General features: G+C 42.3%; 1 protein-coding gene across 1 annotated transcript in view; it reads left to right on the forward strand.

Moving 5' to 3' along the window:
* The window catches only part of GLI2 (GLI family zinc finger 2), a 201339-nt gene extending 196438 nt beyond the window's left edge, over window positions 1-4901 (forward strand). The window contains exon 14 of the mRNA XM_079968565.1: window positions 420-4901. Coding sequence (XP_079824691.1) covers window positions 420-2788 — 2369 coding nt within the window. The 3' untranslated portion in view covers window positions 2789-4901. The remainder of the gene's footprint in view (window positions 1-419) is intronic.
* Window positions 4902-13956: the final 9055 nt, after the last annotated feature.

Here is a 13956-nt window from a genome sequence, read left to right on the forward strand (position 1 = left end):
CTTTGGCTGGGGAGAGACACTTGTTTCCCTCCCCACCCCCTTTCCAAGAGCTAAAGCTGATATGACAGAGTCATCCTATGTGCATTATCACAGATCAAGCCTATTTGCTAGCACTTCAAAAACCTGCAAAACCTATTTGACCAAACTTGGCAGCCAAGCAAAGGATATGTGTGTGTACAGCAATGGGCAACAGTGGCTCTGTCACACCATCTTCAGATGTTTTCAATACTATTTGCTGTCCCCAGCACATGGTAAGCAACTCTGATAACAGCCTGAATATGTTGCATGTGGTAGATGCTTGGTAATATGGGGAAACGGGGAGGTAAGATGAGTTCAAGTAACAAAGTACTAGCAACCGAGTTGTCTCTCCGCTATCAACACTGAATAACAAGCCTCTTTTCTCTACCACTCTCCACCAGGCTGTCTACTGGACAACATGGGTGGTGGTGGTTCTTCTGCAGCGCTGCCTAACCCAAGGATAACAGACCTGTCCATCAACGAGGTCACAATGCTGAACCAACTAACAGAACGTCGCGACAGCTCAACCAGCACCATCAGCTCTGCCTACACTGTCAGCCGCAGGTCATCAGGGATATCCCCTTACTTCTCCAGCCGCCGTTCCAGTGAAGCGTCACAGTTTGGAACCCGGCCAAACAACACAAGCTCTGCTGACTCCTACGACCCCATTTCCACGGATGCCTCTCGCAGATCGAGCGACGCCAGCCAGTGCAGCGGAATCCCGGGTCTTCTGAACCTCACACCGGTGCAGCACTACAGGTTGAAAGCCAAGTATGCTGCTGCCACAGGGGGCCCTCCACCTACCCCCCTGCCTAACATGGAAAGGATGACCCTGAGGAATAAAATCTCCCTTCTGGATGGGCCAGAGCCTGCTCTGCCTTCTTTTCGCCTTCCTCCTGGGCCACGGCGTTGCAGTGACAGCAACGCTTATGGGTATGGTGCGTCCCTGGGATTTGCTCACGATGGACCTGGCAACAATGCAAGACGCGCAAGTGATCCGGTGAGGAGACCTGCTGGAGAGCCAGTTTCCCTCCCTAGAGTCCATCGTTTCAACAGCACCAACAGTATGAACCCACTCCACCCTCCTACAGACAGAAGGAACTTCGGCCTTCCAAACTTTGCACGTTCCGACGGAAGCCTCGCCAGGCACATCTATTCCCCACGGCCTCCGAGTATCACCGAGAACGTTGCCATGGAAGCGATGTCTGGCGAGGCCGATGGCTCCGTCGGAGATGATGACATTGTGCTACCTGATGATGTAGTGCAATACATCAAATCGCAAAACGGTGTCATGGCCGCAGACAACCCTTCCGCAGGCTATGGCAATGAAATGCAGAACTTCCAAGTGAATGCAAAAGTGCAACACAGCAACCTGGGAAGCCAACTCAGCAGGGTGCCTGCTCCAGATGTGGGTATGAATCATGCAGCTCCAGTGATGAGTGAGTGTCACATGAACTTTGGAGCAGATTCTGACTTGAGCAAGAACAACATGCCTGTCCAGTGGAATGAAGTCAGCTCAGGTACGGTGGACGCATCCTCTGCTCAAGCAAAGCAACAGTTCCCTCCACGTAACTTAGCTGTGGTTCATCAAAAGCACAACTTTGGCCAGTATCAGAACTTTAGCCATCAACAGATGCAGGTGGGTCAAAACAATATGAATGGAAACCTGCAACAGTTTGTGCAGAAAAACACAAGCATAGATGGACAAAGATTAAACTGCATGCACTTAAGGCAGCAACAGGTGAATCCGGGACCCAGTAACAATCCAGATTTGAACTCGCATGAAGCGTACCATCAGGTTCATCAAATGCTGAGCCCAAACACAATGGGGGGTGACCTCAACCAGCTTTCTCCTCCCTGTAACAACATGATATTGAAGCCTGCATCCCATGCTCATCCTCAGCAGATAGATATTATGGCTGATCCCACATCAATGGTTGACAGTAGCAGAGAATGCATAATGCACAGTCAGGTCACACAGGAACCAGGACATCAGCAGGGCTTTTCGTCTCAGCCAAACCACATTAACTTTCCCATGACACAGGAGGTCTTCCATCAACCTTCTGCATTAATGACCTCCAGTCAGCAAGACTTTGAGCCACAACAAGATATGATAGGTACCGTTGCACAGAGCTTCCCTTCTGGTCTAGTTCAGCCTCATCCTCCACCTAATCCCAGTCCAGCAAACAGGCACCGAGGGATGTGTGCTATGCAACACTTGGGCTACATGAGAATATCTCACCCAGCCAATGATGTGAGCCCAGGGCAGGAAAAAGTAGAGTTCACCCCCAAGAGAACAACTGGTGTAGCATCATCACAGCCACAGCAATACAATAACAGCATGGGGGGAAACCATTTGATGCACTATTATGGCCAAATACACATGTATGAACAAAATGGGAATTTTAATACCCATGCAGACTGTAGTGTAAGACAACAGCAGTGTGCACTGAACATCAAGCCAGGCACAATGCCATCTCCTGGGGCTAATCAAGTATCAAGCACTGTGGACTCACAGGTTCTGGAGCCTCCTCAGATAGATTTTGATGCCATCATGGATGATGGGGACCATTCAAGTCTGATGTCAGGGACCCTGAGCCCTAGCATCCTACAGAATCTCTCCCAGAACTCTTCCCGCCTTACAACTCCCCGGAACTCTCTGACACTGCCATCCATACCAGCTGGAATTAGTAATATGGCAATAGGGGACATGAGCTCTATGTTGACAACCCTAGCAGAAGAAAGTAAATTTCTGAACATGATGTCTTAACGCTTAAAGCATAACTGTCTAGAAGTATCCAATAGATTACATGCTAAGCAATTTTATGATTCTTTTTTTAAAAAATAAAAAACAGGTTTCCATAGAGTAGACCTTTTTTTTTTTACAAGTATTAAATACATTAAAGGGATTCCAAACACAGGAAAAATGTCTTTGTACAAACATGTATAAAACTCATAAAAGAAGTACTGAAAGGGTGCACCTCTTGCATTATTTTTGTGCTTGTTTTTTCAAAAACATTTATCTAAAGTGTCCATCTTAGTAAAACAATGGCACATTTGGCATCATTTTTTAAAAATCTGACCATCACTTCCACTATTTTCCCTTGTCATAGGCTGAAAGTCTCATAGGTTGCAATCCAATGTAGCAAGCCACACTCAGCTCAGCTTACTTCTGAGCAGGTATCTATTAGGCTTGCTTCAGTAGTTTCTCAACCCTTCAGCTAAAAAAGATGGGACTTGTCCAGATGTGGAACACTAGAGGTATGGGCAAAAATACTGAAAAGCATTGTTTCATATGAAGCTCTGCTTTGAAACTGCACCTGTTTTGCCGTCTCCTTTTGGTTTCCCCTTAATTATCACTGCAAAAATGTGGTTTCTTGCCCACTTCAGTCACAAATGGATGGGTGCAGTTTTGACCCAAACCCAAAAGCCATACTGTGTATGCTTAACGCTTTGCTTTGTGACCAGATGGTGCAGGCATGCACACACATGCGTGTGTGAATGCACACATACACAGCATTGTTTATGCAGCCAATATAGCTCTTTGCAGCTTGCAGCTTAGCCAAGAAGCATCAGCTCCTGAACAGTTTTGCAGCAAAGTGCCTTACTGTGCGTTAGTTGCTGAGTCGTCAAGGCATCTCTTGTCCATTAACGTCAACTAAAGTGTATCTTAAAGCATATATAAAATAAAGATGCATTAATGTAAGGCACTGCAGTCTATATAATAAGACATTTGAGAGGGACACATTGATGGGGAGGAGATGTGAAAGATGGATGCCCTGTGTGGAATTGTTTGTTTTTTAATCAGAGGGTAATCTTTATAAATTGGTTTATATCACAGAGAATTTAGTGAAGGTTTGAAAATGCCACTAATTTAAAATCATTTCTACACTAGTAGGATAAAGTTCCCTGCCATGCATAACACAAAATGGTTATTAAAGACTGCGAATCACTTTCTAAACATTGAAATTGAAAGCACAAAGGGGATGGCCACATCAGAGCCACATTTATCACTTTGGAGTACTTTTTGATTATGTTATAGGCAGAAGGTGTTTGCCCTCCATTCACTAGTCTCTCCATGTCTGGTATATGGTGCCACTGAAAAGGAGCACAGTTCTCCTTACAAGTTTTTGGCGTGGCAGAGTTTTCAAAGAGTAGATTTTCACATCAGTTTTGCATTGGTTACCCTTATTATAGTGGAACTCCCATACATCCTAAATGCTAAATCTAATCGTACAGGAGCAGAATCAGCATGCCAAAATGTCAGGAAAAGATCATTTTGGTCGTGACATTAATCACATCAAAAAAATTAAGATGAGAATTAGGCATGAAGTCCCACTGAAATTCGTGAAAGATTTCAAAATTGCATTCTTTATTATTTTCTCATTCACAAAGGCTAAATACAAGACCTTGGGGGGGAGGCAGAGAATAAAATCCACAGGATTTACTGGGTTTTGCAGTGTCATGTGTTCTGTCATTGCCTATCTAACTGTGAAACCAGAATGTAATCAAAAATTGTGAATGAACTTTGATCAAGTGAATTTGATGTTCATCCTTTATTTCAAACTGCAGTGTAACCTGTTGGCCTAGTCAAGACTGGTGAGCCTCCCCACAGGGCATGACCTTCAAGGGATAATTATAAAAGGGTTGCAGAATGGCTTGGTTGTGTGAATCATGATCACTGAACTTTTCATGGAATTACAATAATCAAGAGTGTTAGTGGGCCAAGTCCATTTCAGATGCCCCTTGAATTAATGGATCAGAACTTTGCCTGGTGGCAAGCTGCCATCTTCCATGGATACATGGGGGTGGGGGAGTCACCCACTTACTCATTGCTTTCTTCAGCTTTACAAAGTGGTCTTCCTGCCTTTACTGTAATAGTATTATAACAACAATACTGGCTTTGTATATATATATTCTGTATATTAATAAGAGTACTGTAGCTGAATTGTTCTGTCTTTATACCTTCAGGACCTTTTTAGCTGTTTTCTACATCATAAGGATTGCAGTCACATGCTGTAACTGTATATAAATGTTTTTGTACATTAAAAAAAGTAATTTTTTTTCATAATTTTGATTTGTTATTACTTTTTCCTATCCAGGCTGCAGTCACAGCAGAAGCCTTGCTTAAAGCACAGTGCAGATTCCTTGATGGGCCACTTCACACACTCTAGAGTTAAGTGCATAAGATGTTAAAGGTATACACCTAAAAATGCTAAAGTGTGAATATGACAAACATCTTTGCAGAGCAGGGGGCTGTGATTAGTTACAGCTTACTAATGAGTTGACTCTTGGAGAAATTGGCATGAGGTGTGAGATCATGGCCTTGATTCTTCTGGGTCAAATCCTGACCATCAGAGGTTACAGCCAGTGCAAGGAAAACTGTACTCCCTGTTCCCTGATGAATGAATGGCTGCTCAATTAAGAAAGGGTGCCACAGCTGTATCCCTTAAATGGGCTAATATACGGTATGCTTGCAACCTCTATAAATAGTGCAAATGGTTTGGCACTAGCAGCTTCATCCTCAGTGTTGCTTGGGAATTCTAAGAAATAAAAAAAACAACCCAGTGCAGTTTAGGAAGGTTCTGTCCTCCATCTTGATTCAAAATGGCACCCAACTATATCCAAACATAGATGAAAACCTGCTCAGGAACCACAATGCAAAATTTAATTACGCTCTCTTAAGAGCTGTCCAAATGAAGAGCATACAAATAGCTTTGCATACCATACTTCCCATGCATATTTCTTTTGTCTGACTATTGTTGCTCCTTGCCGGAACAGACTCCTGGTATTTTAAACCTGCAAAAACCAGTTTCTCAGAGTGGCTACACCACCAGAAGTGATCCCTCTCATACATTATACTTAACTATACACATTTGCAGTTACAGATAGGTAGCCGTGTTGGTCTGCCATAGTAGAAGTGTGCATGCACACGAAAGCTCATACCAAGAACTAACTTAGTTGGTCTTTAAGGTGCTACTGGAAGGAATTTTTTAATTTTGTTTTATACACATTTGGTTAAAATTCGTACAATTGTAAAGGTTCTGTCCAGTACCTTGGATTCAGATGGCACACAGTTCAAACATAGATGAAAACCTGCTCCTTGATCTCAGGAAGTTTGTAGCCATTTTTCGGTCCTCAGGAAGGGGGGGAATTCATCCTGTTTCTGGAGTGACCAGATGCAAAGAAAGGGAAAGAAAGATCAGCTGCACTGGGGATTTCAGCAGGTGCAGAATATCTTACTGCTGCTTGACAAGCTGTAGTTGCAAAAAAAAATAAATGTCTTCTACAAAACTATTAAAAGGTTCAGGAGTCCTTTTCTCCTGTGCCTCTTGTCATCCTGAGAGTAGTAAATTCTGTATCTGCATAATATGAATGTGGAATTATGATGTATGCACAGCTCTTCTTTGTTCCTTTTGATGTCAGCAGAAACAAATGACCTAGGCACCAGGCATTTTACTCATCTGGACAGAAGCACCAGGAGGACACTGGACTTGGCTGCCCAAGCCTCTAGTCTTGCTTGTCTCTCCATTTTTGGGAGGCACTGTTGATACCCAGCTAGTTCAACAAGTTAGCAACAAAAGCAACCACAAGGCATGGGGTAGGAGATAGTTGAGGAGCATACAAAGCTGCCTATTACTGAGTGAGATCATTGGTCCACAATCTTGTCCTGTGTCCTTTGCCTCTCCTGATTGGCAGCAGCTCTCCAGAGTTTCTAGCAGAGGTTAACTGATAAGTTTAATTGGAAGTACCAAGGATTTCACTCGATACCTTCTTCATGCAAAGAAGATGCTCTACTACTGAGCTAAGGCTCCTCCCCAAAGAGGAACTGCCATCTCAGATTTTAGATTTGACATGTAGCCCGCGTTGCAATGATAGAAGAGTTTAGAGACATCCTTGCAAAGTATGTTGCCAGGATGTTAAGGCTTGCAGGATGTACCATTACCGGAAATTGAAAGTTGATAAGCCAACATCCACACAAGAATCTCTTCTTTTTATTAAAGTTATTCTTTCTCATTCATTTACTGGTTCTCATTTGAAACCTAAAATCAGGACAACACATTAGCCAAAAACACTAGCCACTGTCCTAAAAGTGGGACCTTGTCACGCTCTATCCAAGGGCAGCCATTCCAGTGCCCCCCTGAATGGTCTCAATCTTCTACCAGGAGTGCTTTTGTTCTTTAGGGACTGTTGGATCCATTTGGAAGACAAGCTGTATTATAAATCAACAGAGCAGTCTGTATTATTGGGATGGCAATTTATGACCAACCAAGGCCTCTTGCTGACAGCTATTTAACGTGTGAGTAAAATGGCCTAACAAAACAAACCTGTCCCTGTAATGGTAATTTCTCCCTCCAAGATTTATGTTCCGTGTAAACCTGCAAACTGCCACTTTAAATACATGGCTGTAAATGTAAGATAAAACAAACAAGACCAAAGTTAAGCTCTTAAACTTGGGGTTGATCTTGACTCCTTGGGCTGCATCTGCAAGGCACATCAACTCCCCCTGTTTACAGACTCTCTCTTCCAGTCCCTTGTTTTGCCTTATGGGTAGATGCTGTGGAAGCATTTTGAAAGTTGCAGTGGCTTGCGGATAAAGGACTTTCTCAGCTGCATCTGGAGATGCCAGGGACTGAGCCTGGGGCATTCTGCAAGAAGAGCATGTGCCCTATTACTGAGCAGCAACCCTCTTCTGCAAAGTGCACTGCTTACCTTCCACCACCAGCACCCAGAAAACCAATGCAAATAAGAAGGGTGATCATGTATATTTCAATTACAGCATGCATATCTATCTATCTATCTATCTATCTATCTATCTATCCATCTAGTAAGTTATAAGATTAACCAACTAAGCATTCTATTAAACTTCTTTAAGTGGTCTGAAGGGAACTACTATTCTGGTAAATAACTAACAGTCCGTCCTTTAGAACCCCTACAAGACAAGCTAAGCATTGTAGAGTAAATGAATACTGTGCACATGATGCACCAAAGTGCCTACAGCAATATGTAGTGGGGGGAACTGATGAAGATAGTGATTCTTAGTGTGAGAATAAGAGTATCAGTTTATTTCCATTGTGTGTCAATTTTGCATGTATTCATAAATCTATCCTATCCATGAATCCACATTAATTGAGCTTTCTTTTTTTAAAAAAAAAAATCAGTATGAAACTTTGTACTCAAATGCATGGTTTTATTAAAAAAATTTAATTCTATCCAAGGAAGTCATCCCATTAGCACATGGACTTGCACCTGTGCAACTGGACTACATCTCCCTTTCCTCTCCCCACATGCTCTCATGCTCCCCTCCCCCCAATCTACTCCTGGGGACTGGGGGGAAACCCAGAACAGATGGGGGACATGGGGGAACACAAGGAGATGGAAGGAAGTCCCATTGCACAGGTTGTTGCACCAATGGGACAACTTCACTAGATTCAGCCCAGTGTTTTAAAATACATACTTTATCTCAATGTCTGCACTTCTAATCCAATTTTATCTTTTTTTAAAAAAATAATTATTGTACTTTTTTGGCATGTTTTTGAAACAAAGATGTTATTGCAAAATTCACACAAGTGAGCAGTCCAAAAGATCTGAGCTGTGTATTAGTGTGGGAGGTTAAAAAATGTAGACCACACGAAATTCTCTCCCATCCTTAGTTGTGAGTACTCAAGAGTGTTCCGATTTTCACCCATGAAATATTGGATGGTCTGGTAAAAGTAGTAGAAAATTAGATCCACCAAGAAATGGTAAAAGTGGCTTCTAGACTGATGCTACTGTGAAGGCACTGTAGGAAATTAAAACAGTGGTTTCTTGGCACTGATTGGAAGAGGGCCCTAGCCATTGGGTAAGCTTAGGGAGGAGGTTCACCGGTGTAGGAGGGCTCAACTCTGCCAAGGGCCTCCCCAGGCCCTGTGTCCTCACAACCTATTCTAGGAAATTCCAAAACTCATTCAAACCATCTCTCTCTACTGCCCACAGTCACACTGTACAACGTGAATCCCAGTGTATTGGCAACTATCTAGTGCCTGACTATATTAAAATCTACAGGGTGCAACCCATGGTGAATATTTTCCCCACTCAAAAAAAAAAAGTTCACACCCCTCCAAAAACAAAAATCAAAGTTTACAACAGTCACATCATTTTCTTTCATACCATAAATATATGATGTCAGTATGACTGAGCTAAGGGACGCAGGTGGCGCTGTGGGTTAAAGCCTCAGCGCCTAGGGCTTGCCGATCGAAAGGTCGGCGGTTCGAATCCCTGCGGCGGGGTGCGCTCCCGCTGCTCGGTCCCAGCGCCTGCCAACCTAGCAGTTCGAAAGCACCTCCAGGTGCAAGTAGATAAATAGGGACCGCTTACTGGCGGGAAGGTAAACGGCGTTTCCGTGTGCGGCTCTGGCTCACCAGATGCAGCTTTGTCACGCTGGCCACGTGACCCGGAAGTGTCTCCGGACAGCGCTGGCCCCCGGCCTCTTGAGTGAGATGGGCGCACAACCCCAGAGTCTGTCAAGACTGGCCCGTACGGGCAGGGGTACCTAAAAAAAAAAAAAAAATGACTGAGCTACAAGCTAACACTGAAAACACCAAAATCTAGAGCTCCAAAGGTTCTCCACCCCTGCTTTACACCTTTACCAGAGGTGAAATCCTATTATTTATTATTTAATGAGAGTGAAAGAGGAGAGCGCAAAATATGGTCTGAAGCTCAACATCAAAAAAACTAAGATCATGGCCACTGGTCCCATCACCTCCTGGAAAGTAGAAGGTGAAGAAATGAAGGCAGTGAGAGTTTTTACATTCTTGGGCTCCATGATCACTGCAGATGGTGACAGCAGTCACGAAATTAAAAGACGCCTGCTTCTTGAGAGAAAAGCAATGACAAACCTAGACAGCACCTTAAAAAGCAGAGACATAACCTTGCTGACCAAGGTCCGTATAGTTAAAGCTATGGTTTTCCCAGGAGTGATGTATGGAAGTGAGAGCTGGACCATAAAGAAGGCTGATCGCCAAAGAATTTATGCTTTTGATATCTGGTGCTGGAGGAGACTCGTGAGAGTCCCATGGACTGCAAGAAGATCAAACCTATCCATTCTGAAGGAAATCAACCCTGAGTGTTCACTGGAAGGACAGATCCTGAAGATGAGGCTCCAATACTTTGGCCACCTCATGAGAAGAGAAGACTCCCTGGAAAAGATCCTGATGTTGGGAAAGATTGAGGGCACAAGGAGAAGGGGACGACAGAGGACAAGATGGTTGGACAGTGTTCTTGAATCTACTAACTTAACTTGAGTTTGACCAAACTGCGGGAAGCAGTGGAAGACAGGAGTGCCTGGCATGCTCCGGTCCATGGGGTCACGAAGAGTCAGACATGACTAAACAACAACAAGTGTGTGTGTGTGTGTGTGCGCGCGCATGTGTGTGTGTGTGTGCGCGCGCGCGCGTGTGTGTGTATGCACTACCCCACAAAATTTTCAAAGAAACTCATACAACTCAGTAGGGCTTACTTCTGAGTAGACATGCATAAGATTGCACTGTTAGACAAGTTCCTAAGCGGACTCCTATCAAAGCATTAACCAGGCTGAAACCTGCCTCAACTCAACAGTGTAATTACAACCAATGCTTTCAGACCATTGTCAGAATTACAGTAGAAGTCTTTCAGAAACATAGAAGCTTGACCACTGGTCCACATAGATCAGTATGGTCTATATTGACTGACAGTGGCTTTCCAAGTTTTCAGACTGCAGTTTCTCCCAGCCCCACATGAAGATGCCATGGTATTGAACCTCAGACCTTCTGCATGCCAAGCAAATGCTCTGTCACTGAGCTATTTCCCCTGCAAAGTCATACAGAGCCAAAATTGGGACGCCTCATAATCTTTCTCATTCTGCTTCCAGTTTGCTAGGCAGAAAATGACACTGGTAAGGATGGAGATCAATCTAGAGAAAATATGTCAAAAGGGAGGGGGTTGTTCCAAACAAATGCACACCAAATCCTGCTTCTGCAGAGGCAATTTATTAACCTTTTACTTATAAATTAAGCTCTGATTTGAAAATTAAGGCATTGTAATTTAATATTAACCCATATGTCATAAAGTAATGAGACAAACTGCAGGGGAAATTGCATTCCATATTGCAAAAGACCCTTGTTATTTATAATGACCAGGATTACAAGTTATGCCAACATTGATGGATCATACTCTAAAAATCTTGATAGCTCATTCATTTCTCTAATTGCATTTATTACAAATTAAATAAGTTGTGCACACCCTCGGTATACAAAGAGACAAAATTAATTTGCAAATCAGTATGAATCTGCCATCAAACTAAGCAAACTGGTAGCTACTTGAGTACAATATGGTGTGCAAAGGATTTTGCAGCATGTGTGTGTAGCACAGAGGCATTTAAATCAGGGTGGCTAACCTGAGCCCCTCCTCCAAACGTTGTTGGTCTCCAGTTCCTATTAGTCCCAGCCATCCTAGCCAATGGTCAGGGATGATGGGAGTTGCGTCTGGAAGGACACAAGTGAGCCACCCCTGATTTAAATGAAGATCTTTTCATCCTGTGAAAAGAGAAAAGTTCTCAGAAGGGACAAAGGCTTCAGTGTATGAAGTCAGGTGTTTTACCTTTTAAATTAGCACAAATATTACTTTTCATTTGCATTAGCAGAGGAGTGTTGCCTTTTTCCTAGCCTCATACAAACTTGAAAAAGGATTAGACCACACAGCATGAAGAGCAAATCAACGCTGGATGAAAGCACTTTCTTTTTTCGAGCCCAAAAGAGATGGGAACTGTCCAATAATGATGATTTTCCAAAGAGAAAGATGAAATCGAGAGGCTCACAGATGTGAAATGCAAAAGGAGGTCAAGGCAGAAAGATGGTATAGAGCGAAAGTCTTGAAGAGTCATGATGTTGACGACTGCAGCTGCGTGCAAGACTGATCATCGCTCTTTGGCAACCATTGTGAATTGGCACAAGCTCTTTGGTGACAGGGGAGTTACTGAAAAGAATCCCCTAGCTTTTTCAAAGGACACACACAACCCAGCATGATCTTATATGGCAATCTTCTACAGCATCCTAATAGTATTGTGCATCTCAGGGGCAGTTCTAGGGGCAGCTATTTACATGGTCAGTTGTCCTCGTATGGAGACAGTGGTGGAGCAGTAGCAGCAGTACAGAGGCAGAGAACTACATTAGCCCCAGACATCACATGGCCAGTGGTGAGGGATGATGTTATAGTTCAGCAACATCTGGAGGGCCAAAGTTCCCCACACCTCCAGTAGCATTTATTCATCTATAAATATGGACCTAAGCACAGGGGAAGAGGCAGGCAACTTGACAAACAGTGCTAATTTACCCATTAGTATACCCATTAAACCCGACAAGGTTCCTTGGCTATCAGCAGCAAAAGCCAGATTTGGGTCCCCTTCACTCACTGCATCTGGCTGCCAAACATTTTCTAAGACCCCCATACAAGCAGATGAGGTTTGATCAGCAGCTACTAGTCAAAACGTTGCACTCAAACATGCATCTTCTAATCACTGAGGAAACATTGAAGAAATATCCTTAGCTATTAACAATACAAAAGGCTAGAGAAAAGGTCATAGGACTATTCCGTCCTTGAGCAAGGGTGTAACTCTTTATAAAGCAGTGAACATTTTTCCTTTCTTGGCTGATCTTTAAGACATTCACCGGATGCAGAACTTTCATCATTCAAAATGTGTTCGAACATACTGAGTTTTGGCTTTTCAAAGAAGAAATATGTGTGGGTTTTTTATAATTAAAAAAAAAGTGTTTGAATTACTGTGCTTTATTTAACTTTGCAAAAGAGTCAAGCAACGTGGCTTCCATTCTTGAACAATCTAGGAAAGGAAGTAAATCCAGATTTGATTTCCACTTGCAGATTTAGTAACATTCTATGCATAAGTAGAATAGTCACCAAAGAGACATGCCATGCTTTCATATAATCTCAGACACACTTTATGCTATGTATTGTCTTCTCAAAAGAAAGATGCACTTCTATCATTTTGGATCCAACACAGATATCAATTATTATTAAGAATCTCCACTTAAAAGGTTTGTTGAAAGTTTCATTCAGTTCATTATACTGCTTCATTCTTTATATTCAAAAGACAGAAGCATAAATAACTATTCTGATTTTCCTGGCAAGAACTGTAGCTTTCCAATGTGTAACATGCTGTCCCTTCGGTCAGCTTAAACTATATGTCCATCTGTTATAGTCTATTCTGCCCATTTCATTCAAAACAATATACGGAGTGATCAATTGCAGGTAATATTCTGGAAGCAAACCAATGTCATACAACATCACCAACAAACAGATTTTCAGCATGCTGGTAAATGCATGGAGATATTTTCAAAAGTTTCCCAATGTTTACTACTGTTTCAAAACATTGTATTTAGCCCCAGAAGATGACAGTGGAAAGCCTGCAATATAATTGCATAGTAGGTGACACTAAGCTACAGTGAATTTTTGTACAATTTTGAATTTGAGCAAAATTTCAATATTTGGATCTTAATGAAGTTGTCATTAATAAATTGAATTACATGAGATAACGCTTACTACGTAAAAAGTTTCATCAAGGAATAGGCACAGCAGATAGATAAACAAGATAATAATTTCCGAAATCGAGATAAAGGGAAGTCGATCAATGTCATCAAAGTTGTATGTATTTCATGTTTTGTTTGTTTGTTTTTTTCTCTTTTTCTGTTTTTTCTTTTTCATTTTGTCTTTTGTATGTTTGTGAAATATATTTATGTCAAAATTTAATAAAAAATTAAAATAAAAAAAAATAATAAATTGAATTACAATATGGTAACCATATTGCAAATATTGCACAAAACTGAATTTAAGATCATATACATTATAATTCTTGGAAGCAAAGTTATGTACAATGGTACCTCGGGTTACATACGCTTCAGGTTACAG

The sequence above is a fragment of the Podarcis cretensis genome, assembly GCF_951804945.1.
Source record: "Podarcis cretensis genome assembly, chromosome: 1".
Classification (NCBI taxonomy): domain Eukaryota; kingdom Metazoa; phylum Chordata; class Lepidosauria; order Squamata; family Lacertidae; genus Podarcis; species Podarcis cretensis.